The sequence below is a fragment of the Corythoichthys intestinalis genome, chromosome 8 (genome assembly GCF_030265065.1).
Source record: "Corythoichthys intestinalis isolate RoL2023-P3 chromosome 8, ASM3026506v1, whole genome shotgun sequence".
NCBI lineage: Eukaryota > Metazoa > Chordata > Actinopteri > Syngnathiformes > Syngnathidae > Corythoichthys > Corythoichthys intestinalis.
The window spans coordinates 7,690,924-7,703,453 of record NC_080402.1 but is presented as its reverse complement, the minus strand read 5'-3'; the positions used below and the strand labels follow the sequence as shown (position 1 = coordinate 7,703,453).

Here is a 12,530-nt window from a genome sequence, read left to right as displayed (position 1 = left end):
AGGTCAAATGTCAGACTATTCGTGCACGTGCTTGTTGTCAGCACTCTAGTGACTCTCTAGAGATTTGGTGATTTCAATGCATTCGGAAGCTGGGGTTCAAAGGTCATATTGATTTTCTCCACTGCTAATCAAAGCCAAGATTGGAGGGGTGTCAAACTTATCTTTGACGCAGGCCGCATTCAGTTGCGGCCATTATGTCTCCCAACTAAGCCTGCCACGATTAATCGACAACCAATCAATAATCAAATGAATCGACGAATATTTTGAGAGTTGATTAATCTGTTAAAGACATTATTAGTATAGGAGTAGTGCAGATCCACTTTTTGAGCCCTTTATAGCAGAGGTCTCCAACCTTTTGTTGCACTACGGACCAGTGTAATGTGGGTGTTTTTTTCACGGACCGGCAATATGTGGCAGAAAATGGTAGTAAATATAAAATAACACATTGAGGCTAAAAACGAATATACCGTATTGACCCGAATATAAGACTGTTTTTTGCATTGAAATTAGACTGGAAAAGAGGGGGTCGTCTTATATTCGCTGTCTAGACGTTATACCCATTCACGACACTAGATGGCGCCAGATATCATTGAAGCGATGTTCTGTCATGAGAGATCTCAGCTACTCTCAAGTTTAACCAGTTTGCATTATTTTATTGCAATGTTTTTCCTTATTAAGATTTGTTTCAAAACTACAGTTACAGTTAGGCTTCACTTTGATGGCTAATGCAGTGATTGCAATTTTTGTTGTTTTATCACAATAGATTGGTTTATTTACATTTCAAAAACCCGAAGCCATTCATTTACGAATGTGATTGCACTTTAGTTTACATATTTAAATGTTCAGATATTAAGATTTGAATGAGGCAAAATAGCATGCTTTTTCTCTCAAATATATTGTTCTAATCAGATTTGAATGAGGCAAAATAACATGCTTTTTCTCTCAAATACATTGTTATAATCATTTGTTTCGGATTTATTGTAATTATTTTCCGTATAAAAATTAATTTGGTGTTCAAAAAGTCTTTTTTCAAACTTGAGTCTTGTAAAAGAGGGGGTGTAAGATAAGCTTACACTTCTTACGCCAGTTGTACAAGTATGCTCTTCCATAACTACTCCCAAGCTATGACGCGAATGATAGTTAAACACTGTAACAATGCATACTCACGCGGAGTACATATTTGTACTCCCCCAACCACATTGCGTGAGAGTGTGTGTGTGTTCAAAACAAAGTTGCTATCTTCACTTAGAGGTGCGCTGCAAATCAAAAACTGCCGTCACAATGACGCCTTGCAACTGATGTCATGCATAACCATAACAACGGCTCCCTGATAAAAAGACAGCAGAATGAGGAGCTCTGAGAGAGACTACGGTGAGACTCCGATTTGGCACGTTGCGCTCTCTCCGACCTCTCCCCAAGCGGCCGTCTGGTAAAATCTCACTCTCTGTCTCCTGTCTCAATTATTTACGTCCTATCTCGGGTCACTTTTAGGTTTGAGCCTTGTTTAGACCCAACAGGCGGTCGTCTTATAATCAGGGCCGTCTTATATTCAGGCCAACACGGTAATACAGTGGTACCTCGACATACGATCGCTCCGACACAAGGTCTTTTCGACATCCGACGTAAAATTTGACACGCCATTTGTTTTTACATCCGATGAAATGCTCAAAATACGATGATTCATGACAGCGTTGCAATTTCATTGTTTTGACTGACGCACAGCGGATTTTCTTGTGAGAGAAATCAACATGGGTTCCAAGAATGTTAAAGCAGGTGATGAAAAAAGAAAAAAAGGTGAGGCTTACCATTGAAATGAAGATGGAATGATAGAAAAATATGAGCGTAGGGTGCACGTCCATGAACTGCTCGACAATACTCCTCCGACCTCCGTTCGCTAGTCTTTATACGTTAAGGTGACAATTATTATTCTGGTACCATCGCCAAAGAGATCACCAGCTTCGTAAGGTTTTTAATAGGGCTGTCAAACGATTAAAATTTTTAAGTGAGTTAATCACAGCTTAAAAATAATTAATCGTAATTAATCGCAATTCAAACCATCTCTAAAATATGCCATATTTTTCTGTAAATTATTGTTGGAATGGAAAGATAAGACACAAGACGGAAATATATATTCAACATACTGTACATAAGTACTGTATTTGTTTATTATAACAATAAATCAACAAGATGGCATTAACATTATTAACATTCTGTTAAAGCGATCAATGGATAGAAAGACTTGTAGTTCTTAAAAGATAAATGTTAGTACAAGTTCTAGAAATTTTCTATTAAAACCCCTCTTAATGTTTTTGTTTTAATACATTTGTAAAATGTTCTATAAAAAAATAAACTAGTACCTCGCCATTACTGATGTCAATAATTACACCATGCTCACTCATGGTACTCAACCATAAAATCAGTTGGACCCAAGCGCCAGCAGAGGGAGCCAAACATCAAAAAACAAGTAACAAGCGGACATTACACTGTACTGTCATTTTAGTCTGTTTGAGCGGGGCATGTGCGTTAATTGCGTCAAATATTTTAACGTGATTAATTTGAAAAATTAATTACCGCCCGTTAACGTGTTAAATTTGACAGCCCTAGTTTTTAATTATTTATTTCAGAACAACACGCGTCGCCAACTGATAGCAAGCCCAGGACGTGAAAAGAGAAAGTTAATTGCCCTCTCACTCTGCTGTCAGCCCCGCGGTGTGTTCAGGTCCACTACGCAATATACATAATGTATTTGTTTTGCACTTGTAATTGCTTTTTGCAATAGTAACAGCAGTATTTATTAAGGATTTTGTATAAAAGCGCTGCAGATAGTCCGGTTAGAACAATAATGATGCCCATGCCGAATTTATCAGACTAAAACTTTCCTTTCATCAACGTGTTGCCTTTTTATTTTCTTGAGAATGTAGGTCTTAGCTTTTTTTAGGTGGCCAAAATATGCCCGATCATAAAAACAACAAATTGCAACTCGCCACCTAGGGGAATCAAAAAACGTAACATGCAAACAACCTGGAATTTTTAACAGATTTAGTGTAGGTTTTTGGGCTGTAGAACGAATTATTGGAATTATAATGTATTCTTACGGGAAAATCCTGCTCGACATACAACCATTTCGACCTACAAACAAGGTCTTGGAACCAATTAACCAATTGGAACCACTGTATATATAATATAACGAATAAGTGCACGGAAAATGTTACTGACCATACACTGAATCAACCTTTTTTTTAACAGGGGCCTTTCTAAAACTTGTCGGCAAATATCTGTGGTCGCAAGCATAATGAGTTCTTCTCCAATCGTAAAAGGTTTCTTATCTTCGGCAATACGGTTCGCCATGAGGTATGATGCTCTCAGTGCATTCGCTTTCGTTGCCTCATTTGCTAGCTTTTAGCCACATATTATGCAGAATAGACTTGGTTGTAGGCTCCTCTTCTGGCTTAGCAGGTGACCTTTTCCCCGTAAAAAGCTGTCCAAAAATGTCGCCGCTGGCAGCACACAGCCTACAGCAGCTAAAGTTACTGTTTACATTGACTGGTGCTGGGCTGCTATAGGTGTGCAAACACCCTAGTAATTGCGGCCAACCACTAGATGGTGACCTATACTAATCTTTACTCGGAGTAGTCTATGGAGTAGACAGGGATATTGATGTGTCAAGAGCCACAGGCCAGATTGCAGTCGGTATTAAATTATTTCTTTACAGCCCGGAAGCAAATGCGCCGCTACCGGTCCGCGGCCCGGTGGTTGGGGACCACTGCTTAATAGGACTCATTTAACACATTAGTGTATTGGCGGAGCGAGAGAGGCTGGCAGCGAATGACTACCAGTCAAAATGGATTGGACGTTTCACAGTGCCAAAGGCAGTGAAACTAGGACATCCCTCATTAAATGACGACTAATCGACAATTAATCAATTAGCAAATGAATCGACAAGTATTTTAATAGTCGATGTATTGCTTAGAGTAGTTGACTTCAAAATTGTCCAAATCCTCTTAATAGCAATTTTTTCTTTTTATTTTTTATTTGGATTTAAATATATATATATATATATATTCAAGTAATTATAAATTGATCAAAGCAACACTGGTAACTTTTCAGTTTTGGTCAATTTTAGCGACGCTGGTGGACAAAAACGGTAGTGTTTTGCCACAAGGAAGACTGTTTCCCATGAGGACCAGTGCTGTGTTTTCCATGAGGACCAATGCACACCCGCACGGTGTTGTAAAATCATCAATCAAAAATAATTTTCCCGGTCGCCTGCAGATTGATTAAACAACATTTCTGTTTCCAGCGGCTGTGTGAATGATGAATAATAACAATAGCATATGATGGTTAGTAACCGTGTGGCTAAACCCCTCCACCCAACCCGAAGTCGTTGGGGGTGGGAGGGTGTCACTCCAGTGTGTGAAGGCCGAGCCAATGTTGATTCTGTATATCCTTGTAGCCGCTGTTTCGTTTTCCTCCTCAGATAAAACTTCTTCTCTCTCTTGCTCTGCCATCTTTGCAGAATTCATGCCAAAGCATTCGCATTGACTTCAATCTTTATAATGAATGTGGAAAGGGGAAAGTAACGTATGCCGTAAAGCAGTCAGCACATTTGTAATTTTTTTTTGTGGCAAGATTCCTGCCACCCTTCTAAGTGTGAATTAGTGCCGATGAAAGATATAAAAGAGGTGTCATTCAACTAGTTGTCAGTCGACATATTATCACAAATGAAGTATTTTAAAAAGGTTGCAAAGTTACCTAGTGTTGCTTTAAATCAGGGGTGTCCAAAGATTTTGCAAAGGGGGCCAGATTTGGTGTGGCAAAAATGTGGGGGGCCGACCTTGGCTGACGTCCTTTACGTAGAACGATATATTTAAGCAAATTTTAGCAAGCCGTTCTGTGTGTCACATTTGCTTTATTATAGGGCTGCAGCTATCGAATATTTTAGTAGTCGATTAATCGATGGACTAGTTAGTTCGAATAATCGAGTAATCGGATAAGGAACAAGAAAAATTAAAACACCTGAGCTGAGCCTCAAACGATATATATTTTTTTAAATGAGGATCTGTGTACAACAAAAGAACAATTGGCTAACTTGGATAGAAAAACTCTGCTAGCTTAAATGCTATAAAATGCTAGTTTTTTTTTTTTTTTTTTTTTTAAATGCTCTTAACAAGTGGTTCAGACACATATTCCCATATATTTCCCAAAACGGCGAAATATACCTACAAACTAAATTAAGAATGCATAAAAAAAACATTCGCTCAAACAAAAACTTGCCTTATGTTGGTCTTAACAGGGAGCAGTTGGATTCAGCCATGTGAAAAGAGGCAGACCAGAGGGCATTGTATCCCCCCTCATCAGTAAAATTAAATGCAAACACTTTTAAAATCAACCATTACAATGCCACTTTAATTAAACGAATACTCGAAGCAACAAAATTTAGTTCGAATATTTTTTTCTAATCGAATACTCGAGTTAATCGATTAATCGTTGCAGCACTACTTTTTTTTTTTTTTTTAATAATTTCAACAATCTCGCAACTAGCGTTCTCTTTCGACTCTCGGGCTCTTGCGAAATACTGCTGCTGTGAAATTAAACTAGCTTCAAGTTACTTCAGTTTCTCGCTACGTATCTACCCTGTAATCTTGTCGTACATGTCAGCGTGTCTTGTTTGGTAATATCGCCTCATATTGAACTCTTTAAAAACAGTGACTGTCTCTTTGCAAATGAGGCAGACACAGTCGTTGCGTATTTTAGTGACGAAATAGCCCAGTTTCTACCTATCCTTGAAGTGCCAGCCGTTGCAGTCAACTTTTTTTTTTGTTGATTGTCGCCATTTTAGAAAACTGGGAGTAAAGGGTCACATGTGGTAATGTTGCTTAGAGTGCTGCTCCCTTTTATTGGGTAAATGAGGAGCAGCATTTAGTGTGTAAGCTACTTCATATGCTTGTAGCAGTACTGCTGACCAATTTATTAAGTCTTGTGTGCGGGCCAGACGTTATTGATTTTATGACAGAGGCTGGGGGCCGGATGAAATCCGACCACGGGTCGCATTTGGGCCCCGGGCCGGACTTTGGACATGTCTACTTTAAATATTTAAATAATTTAATATTATTTTTATTTGTTTATGTGAATATGAGTATGATCTTTTATTGATTTATTTTTAATTCATGCTTTTATTTATATATATATTTTATTAAAAATAACAAAAAAGGGGAAAAACTGTAAATAGTCTTATGACATAACGTTAGAGGATTAATAATATATTGTGAACCTCTTGCATTAACCTCACAAACCTGGAGTGTTAGAAGGGGTGAAAGGTGAGTATTTGACAGCAGTCAGGAATCTAAAGCCTGATCTCCTTGGCCGTGAGCCTGAGGCATGCACACAAGCTTATTATAAGCATCGGAAACTGAAACCGTGTCAGCGCCTTTGCTGGTTGTGACGAGACGTGCAAAAGTCGCTGTTGACGGACAAATTCATCCCATTGTTCCGCGTCTGTACATTTCGTACGCGTTTCATTCTTCATATGATAAAGCATCACTGACTGCCAGCCTCTCCCAGTCCAAATGGATTCCATTGACGGCACTAGACATCCAATCCATTTCGACTGGGAGGTCTGGCAACGGATATGCGCAATCAACAGGAAGTGAAATGCCCCCACATCAACAGAAAGTGCACCATAATTAAAAAGAAGTAGAGATCAACCGATATGGGGTTTTCAGGATCGATACAGATTGTTAGTAGTTCGTGGGGCCGATTACCGATTTTTGGAGCCCTTATTCATTTGCAGTAAAAACGTAAAATTGGTGCAAAAAAATGATTACTGGCAACACTGAACTTCATTCAAAACACCAAAAGCATGTTTATTGAATCACACAAATAGAAAACAATAGCTTCAGAATTGCCTGAATTTCCTAGATTCAGAAACATCTCTTATTATAAAGTTGAATAAAAGGTTAAATAAATAGCTCTCTGGAATTTTTCCACAGAAAAGACAGCACTGATGACTTTGTGTAAGTATCCTTGAGCAGGATACCAAATCCCACGTTGCTCCTGGTGCTATGTCACCAGTAGGTAGACCATTACCATTAAACAGAGGACGGGGCTGATCCGTAGGGGGGCTATTTTCATAAACTTAAAATTCAAATATTTTCAAAACCACAGCAGCTAGCGACCTAAAACCAAAACAGACACCTCCCTTAGGCATAGATGAGTCTCCATGAGCAGCGACATCAAAAAATTCAAAGTCGTTCCATCATAAAATCCCGAATAATTATTTTTTTATACAAGTATAACAAAGCCACCATAAGCAGAGATAATGACCTATATGTTCAGGCTCAATAGCAATATTTAACATATATAAGTTTTTAATTATAACTTAATAATAAGTAACTTAAGAAACTTTATTCATAATAATTATTTTTTTTATTTAGTGCAAGTTTTCAACAACTAATAAATCACTCGATTTTCACATCAGAAACTTAAAACTTGAGGGAAGCATGCAGAAACATGTCATTTTACTCAACAAAAGCAAAAATTGCATTTTCTTTTATATACAATTACAAATTTAGGTTGAATTCCGCTATTGTGTAGAGGTACAAAATCCAACATGGCGGCCGTCATAAAACAAAGAGCATTTTAAGCAGTAAGTTGTAATTAGTAGTAGCAAGTAGTTGTATTTCTTGCAAATAAATGCTTAAATTGCGAATTTCTATAGATATGAATGTAAAACAGTCTAGATTCTTTTTTATGCTTATCATTCATTTCACGTTAATATTTCCAGCCAAAGTCACGGAATTGCTCAATCCAACATGGCGGCCGTTACGAAACAAAGAGTTTTAAATTTGAAAATATTTGCAAATAAATGCTTAAATTGCGGAATTTCTATAAATTTGGACGTAAAACAGTCTAGATTCTTGGTTAAAAGAAAAAAAAAAACAGGCAGTTACCATTCATTTTACGTAAATATTTCAAGCCAAAGTTACAGAATAGCTTACCGCAAGCAACACGTCACTTCCGCTCATTAAGATTCATGACATTAGCTACTGTTGCTAAGTAGGGACAAACCACCGTTTGTCCCTAATAGGAAATGAATGGAAATCGTGTACGAAGGAGATGTTTACAGAGCTAAACCTACCAATTCTCTCCGAAAATGATGTGCTTTGTGCCAAATTCCCTGGCAAAGATGTGGAAGAACATAAAGATGTTCAGTTAAAGAGATGGCTTGAGTGTCGAAGGCTGAAAAAGACGGAAAAAAAACGAGCCGACTTAAGCATAGCTTTAGCTTTTTTATCGACGCGACTGACAATGACATTCGCCTGTTTCGACAAGCTATCCTTTGCCATCAGCCCTGTCTTTCTTATACATATACCCTTTGGTTGTCCCACGTCTCTTACCGTTCTTGGGGGTAATTTAGTTAGCTTTGTGTAGCGATCGCAAATGCTACTCAGTGACAGCCAACGAACACTTTTAATTTTTTCATTGATAACACATCTTAATTCTATAATTTATTTACACTTCCCCCTTACTAAAGTTGTTTTTTTCTTACATATATATATATATAACAGAAACTGTAACAGTGGCAGTCAGATACCATTGTAATTCTTTTCAGGTCATTCATTGTCAGACAGAAGCAGTACGGCACAACGTTACGCCAAAAAAATAATAAGTTAAAAATATACAAATGGCTTACCTCTTTGTCTTCTGAAAGACCATGCCAACCCAACATAATGTTTACTGCATATGAAATGTGAATGGATTCACTGAGCTGGTGTTAAAGTCCGCGCAAGTTAATTCGGTCTTCACATTTTTTCCTCCTGAGTTTTTGGTTTCCGGAAACGTAGGAAGAAAACATCCTTCATGTGTCATAATGTCTAGAGTCATTTCTACAAGTTCCAAAAAAGCAATGCGTGATCGGCATGTTCGTTTTTGAAAGATTACCAGAGAAAAGTCGCACAAATTATGTTGTGTCTATGCGAGGGCGGGTCTATAATGTCCCACTTCGGCTTTACTTCCCCTTTACGATGCGACGTCACGGTCTAAAAATAGCCTGCGTGCGGTTCGCCATTGCTTAATCCAACATGGCGGCCATTACGAAATAGAGCTTTTTAAGTTAAAAATTCTTGCAAATAAATGCTTAAATCGCGAAATTTCTATAGATATGAACGTCAAACAGTCTACACCAGGGGTGGGCAAACTATTCCACAAAGGGCCGCAGTGGGTGCGGGTTTTTGTTCATAATCATCATGAGGACAACCTTTCACCAATCTGGTTTCTTACAAGTGCAATCAGTTGATTGCAGTCAGGTGCTTCTTGTTTCCACTGAAACCTCATTGGTTAAACTGTCTGTGCTGAATCAGTTGGAAAAAAAACCAGGACCCACTGCGGCCCTCGAGGACCGGTTTGCCCACCCCTGGTCTACACTCTTGGTTGAAAGCAAAAAACGGGCAGTTATCATTCATTTAATGTAAATATTTCGAACCAAAGTTACACTAATTTTATCCATTGTCTTTTTTCACTACATTTCAAAAATGCATGCATAGTGCTATTTAATATAATAATTACTTTGAATCCTAAACCAAATCACTCGCGACAGTCCTATTTCCACCTAAATCCGGCGTTAGAACGCAGAGTGTTTTTTATTGCAGTTAATAGTGAACGCAGCTTCAACACTCTATGGGTCAGCCCCCTGCGGGAAGGCGTGGCGCAAAGACTGTGGGAGTTGTCTTGTCAACTGATGATATAGTCTATGGACGGGGTGAATACTAGTGCAGGCGACTGCAGGCAGGAGAGAGAGAGGCTAAATAACCCAGTTTAACAGTAAATTGATATTTTCATATCGGCTGGATTAGGGAAAAAAAAAGGCCTATCTCAATATACGTCAAATTTCCAAATATCAGTCTATCTCTAATAGAACGTTACCCCAAAATGCCCTAAAATCAACAGGAATTAGGCTCGAGCGTTTACGTCACAGTAGAACGGGATCATGCGAGATTTGCGACAACGCAGCCATTTCGGAAGCACGTCTGCATCACGGGACATTTAAACTTAACGGTTAATACAATTCAACTACGCTACGAGTGCCAAAGATGGAAAAAAGTAAGGAAAACTTGCCAGTTCGATACAGAGACAAACTTGTTACCACGGCGAAGGACAGATATGTGAGCAATTTTAAGGATGTGAACAATGTTGACCCTTACGAGCAAGCTGAACACAAATGGAATAAAGATGTCGACAAGCTTCCACCACTACGCGAAATGGACATCATGCTGTATTTAGTGTTTGGTGTAAGTTACTACACTCATCAGCAATTGCGAAACTACAAATCGCTACAAAGCTACGAACAGTTTTGCTGCGGATGGGTGCAGGATCTGCACATTATGGTCATAGTAAACGGCAACACCATCTTTCTAGCAAAGGTAGGCAATGTGTGTTTACATTAGTCTGTGACCACCAGTGTTGTTAATCTTACTGAAAAAAAGTAATTAATTATACTTACAAATTACTTCTCCCAAAAAGTAATTGCGTTAGTAACTCAATTACCTGAATGTAAGAGTAATTAGTTACTTGGCAAAGTAATTGGTGATAATTACTTTTTTTTTTTTTCCTCAAAAAAAAAAAAAAAACATTGGCCACACTATGTGAAGTTTTTTGTGAAGGTTTTTGGTACAATTGGCCCGAGCCCAATTCTTTACCCTAATTTATCCTTTACCCTGAATCAACTGTTAAAAGTTGTTAGAATTGCTCCCATTATTGCATTAGTTCCCTTCTCTCTACTTTTGACATATGAAAGTTTTAAAACTGTTTCATCATTTAAAGATAGATTCAAGTCAAGATTTTGCCGATTTAGAAGTATTTTAGATAAAAAGTTACTTAGGTTCGCTAGGAAGGTTCTCTACAACAGAGCCGTCCTAAAAAGTCTACTGCTTTAAGATGGCGGCTGTTTACTAACGCATCTAGTGCCGTGTCTGTCATTTTGCATCTAGTTCTATCTATATACAGTATATGTGATACCTACCATGTCTACCATATCTACCATAACATGCGGGCGTAGTTTGAAGGCTATCGGCTACAACATGTATTATTGGAGCTACCTAGCATCGCGTTTGCTCGGCGTCACAACTTTCTTGCCTCCTCCCCACTCCTGACTGCTCTGTCGTCACGGTGAGTCCGTCTCCCTCAGACTTTTCGACCAATATAATAACACATAGTAACGCATGCCTTTCCGTCCTCAGTAACGGTAATGGCGTTGCCAAGATGAGAAAAGTAATTAATTAGATTACCCACTACTGAAAAAAATGACGCCGTTAGTAATGCCGTTATATTGTAACGCCGTTATTAACAACACTGGTGACCACGGATGTACAAATTTTTTGTTGCAGAAAATGTAGCCTGTGTACAAATTCTTTGCCACTCTCTCACGTCAAAATATTACAGCTTTTTCATTTAGCAACGACAGGAATTATGTCTTATGAAGACAATGCACATGTATGTATGCTAGTTGTTTAGCTGTAGCTATAGCTAACAACAGCCCGACTTAGGGCACAAAGTTACCGAAATTTGTGTAAACAAACGAAATTAACTTACCGGAGTGGAAGTGCATAGAGCAAACTCTGTGTGTAACTGGAGAATCAAACGTTATGCCCTTCCTTCTGATCGAAGCCACCCATGCCATTCTTCGACGTTTGGTAAGTTCAGATATGACCTTTCCCTCGCCTTTTCTCCATGTAGGGATCCGGAAGAAACTCAATGGTGTTCCGTCGAGCTCTACATTCTCCTTTCTATTCGATCGGTTGTTGCAATTCTTTACCGCACAATAATTTCCAACCATTTTTAAAGAGCGACCTGTGTCATAAATGCCTCACTGTTTATGTTTCCCGCTTCCAAAATGACGATAGCGGCGGAAACCTCGCGAGTGCCACGTCATACACTCGAGCCTAATTGATGAACAGGAAGTGACCCAGAAATGCCCTAAAATCAACAGAAAATTAACAAAAATATACAGGAAGTGATTGAAAATCAATAGGAAGTGACTCACGAATATCTTGAAATCAACAGGATGTTACCAATGAACAGGAAGTGACCTCTAATATCGCCAAATGAACTACTACTACTGATAAACTCATTCCAACTCAAAGCAGAGGGATAAAAATACCTTATTTTTATAATGTAGAATATCGTAAAATGATATCCTGACCCATGTATTGATAATTGTTGTATCGCATTGTTATTGTGGGGTACTACTAAACTACTGTAGATAGCAAATATTTCACCTTTTTTGAGGTATCTCCGTAACTTCTGAAGAACTGACGCTGCGCAGAGGCACCACGATCGGTACGCTGTGCGAAAGCGGCGTTAGGAGCGGGCGTCCGGACTCTGTGGGCACTTGTGCGCCGTCTCCGTCGGTTTTGGCTTTCCTCACCTGTTTTACAACCAGAAGAGAGCACTGTAGAAACGATCTCAATTCAATTTTTCCATCTAGCGCGCTGACCTTAAGCGGGTAGAGTCGCAGTGACCCACCGATGGTGTTA

The 12,530-nt window shown here is 38.7% G+C and overlaps 1 protein-coding gene across 4 annotated transcripts in view; it reads right to left on the bottom strand.

Moving 5' to 3' along the window:
* fam13a (family with sequence similarity 13 member A) overlaps nucleotides 1–12,530 on the bottom strand; it is a 131,030-nt gene that overhangs the window by 85,573 nt on the left and 32,927 nt on the right. For all 4 annotated transcript variants that reach the window (XM_057842690.1, XM_057842694.1, XM_057842692.1 and 1 more), the window contains exon 7: nucleotides 12,273–12,421. In XM_057842690.1, coding sequence (XP_057698673.1) covers nucleotides 12,273–12,421 — 149 coding nt within the window. The remainder of the gene's footprint in view (nucleotides 1–12,272; nucleotides 12,422–12,530) is intronic.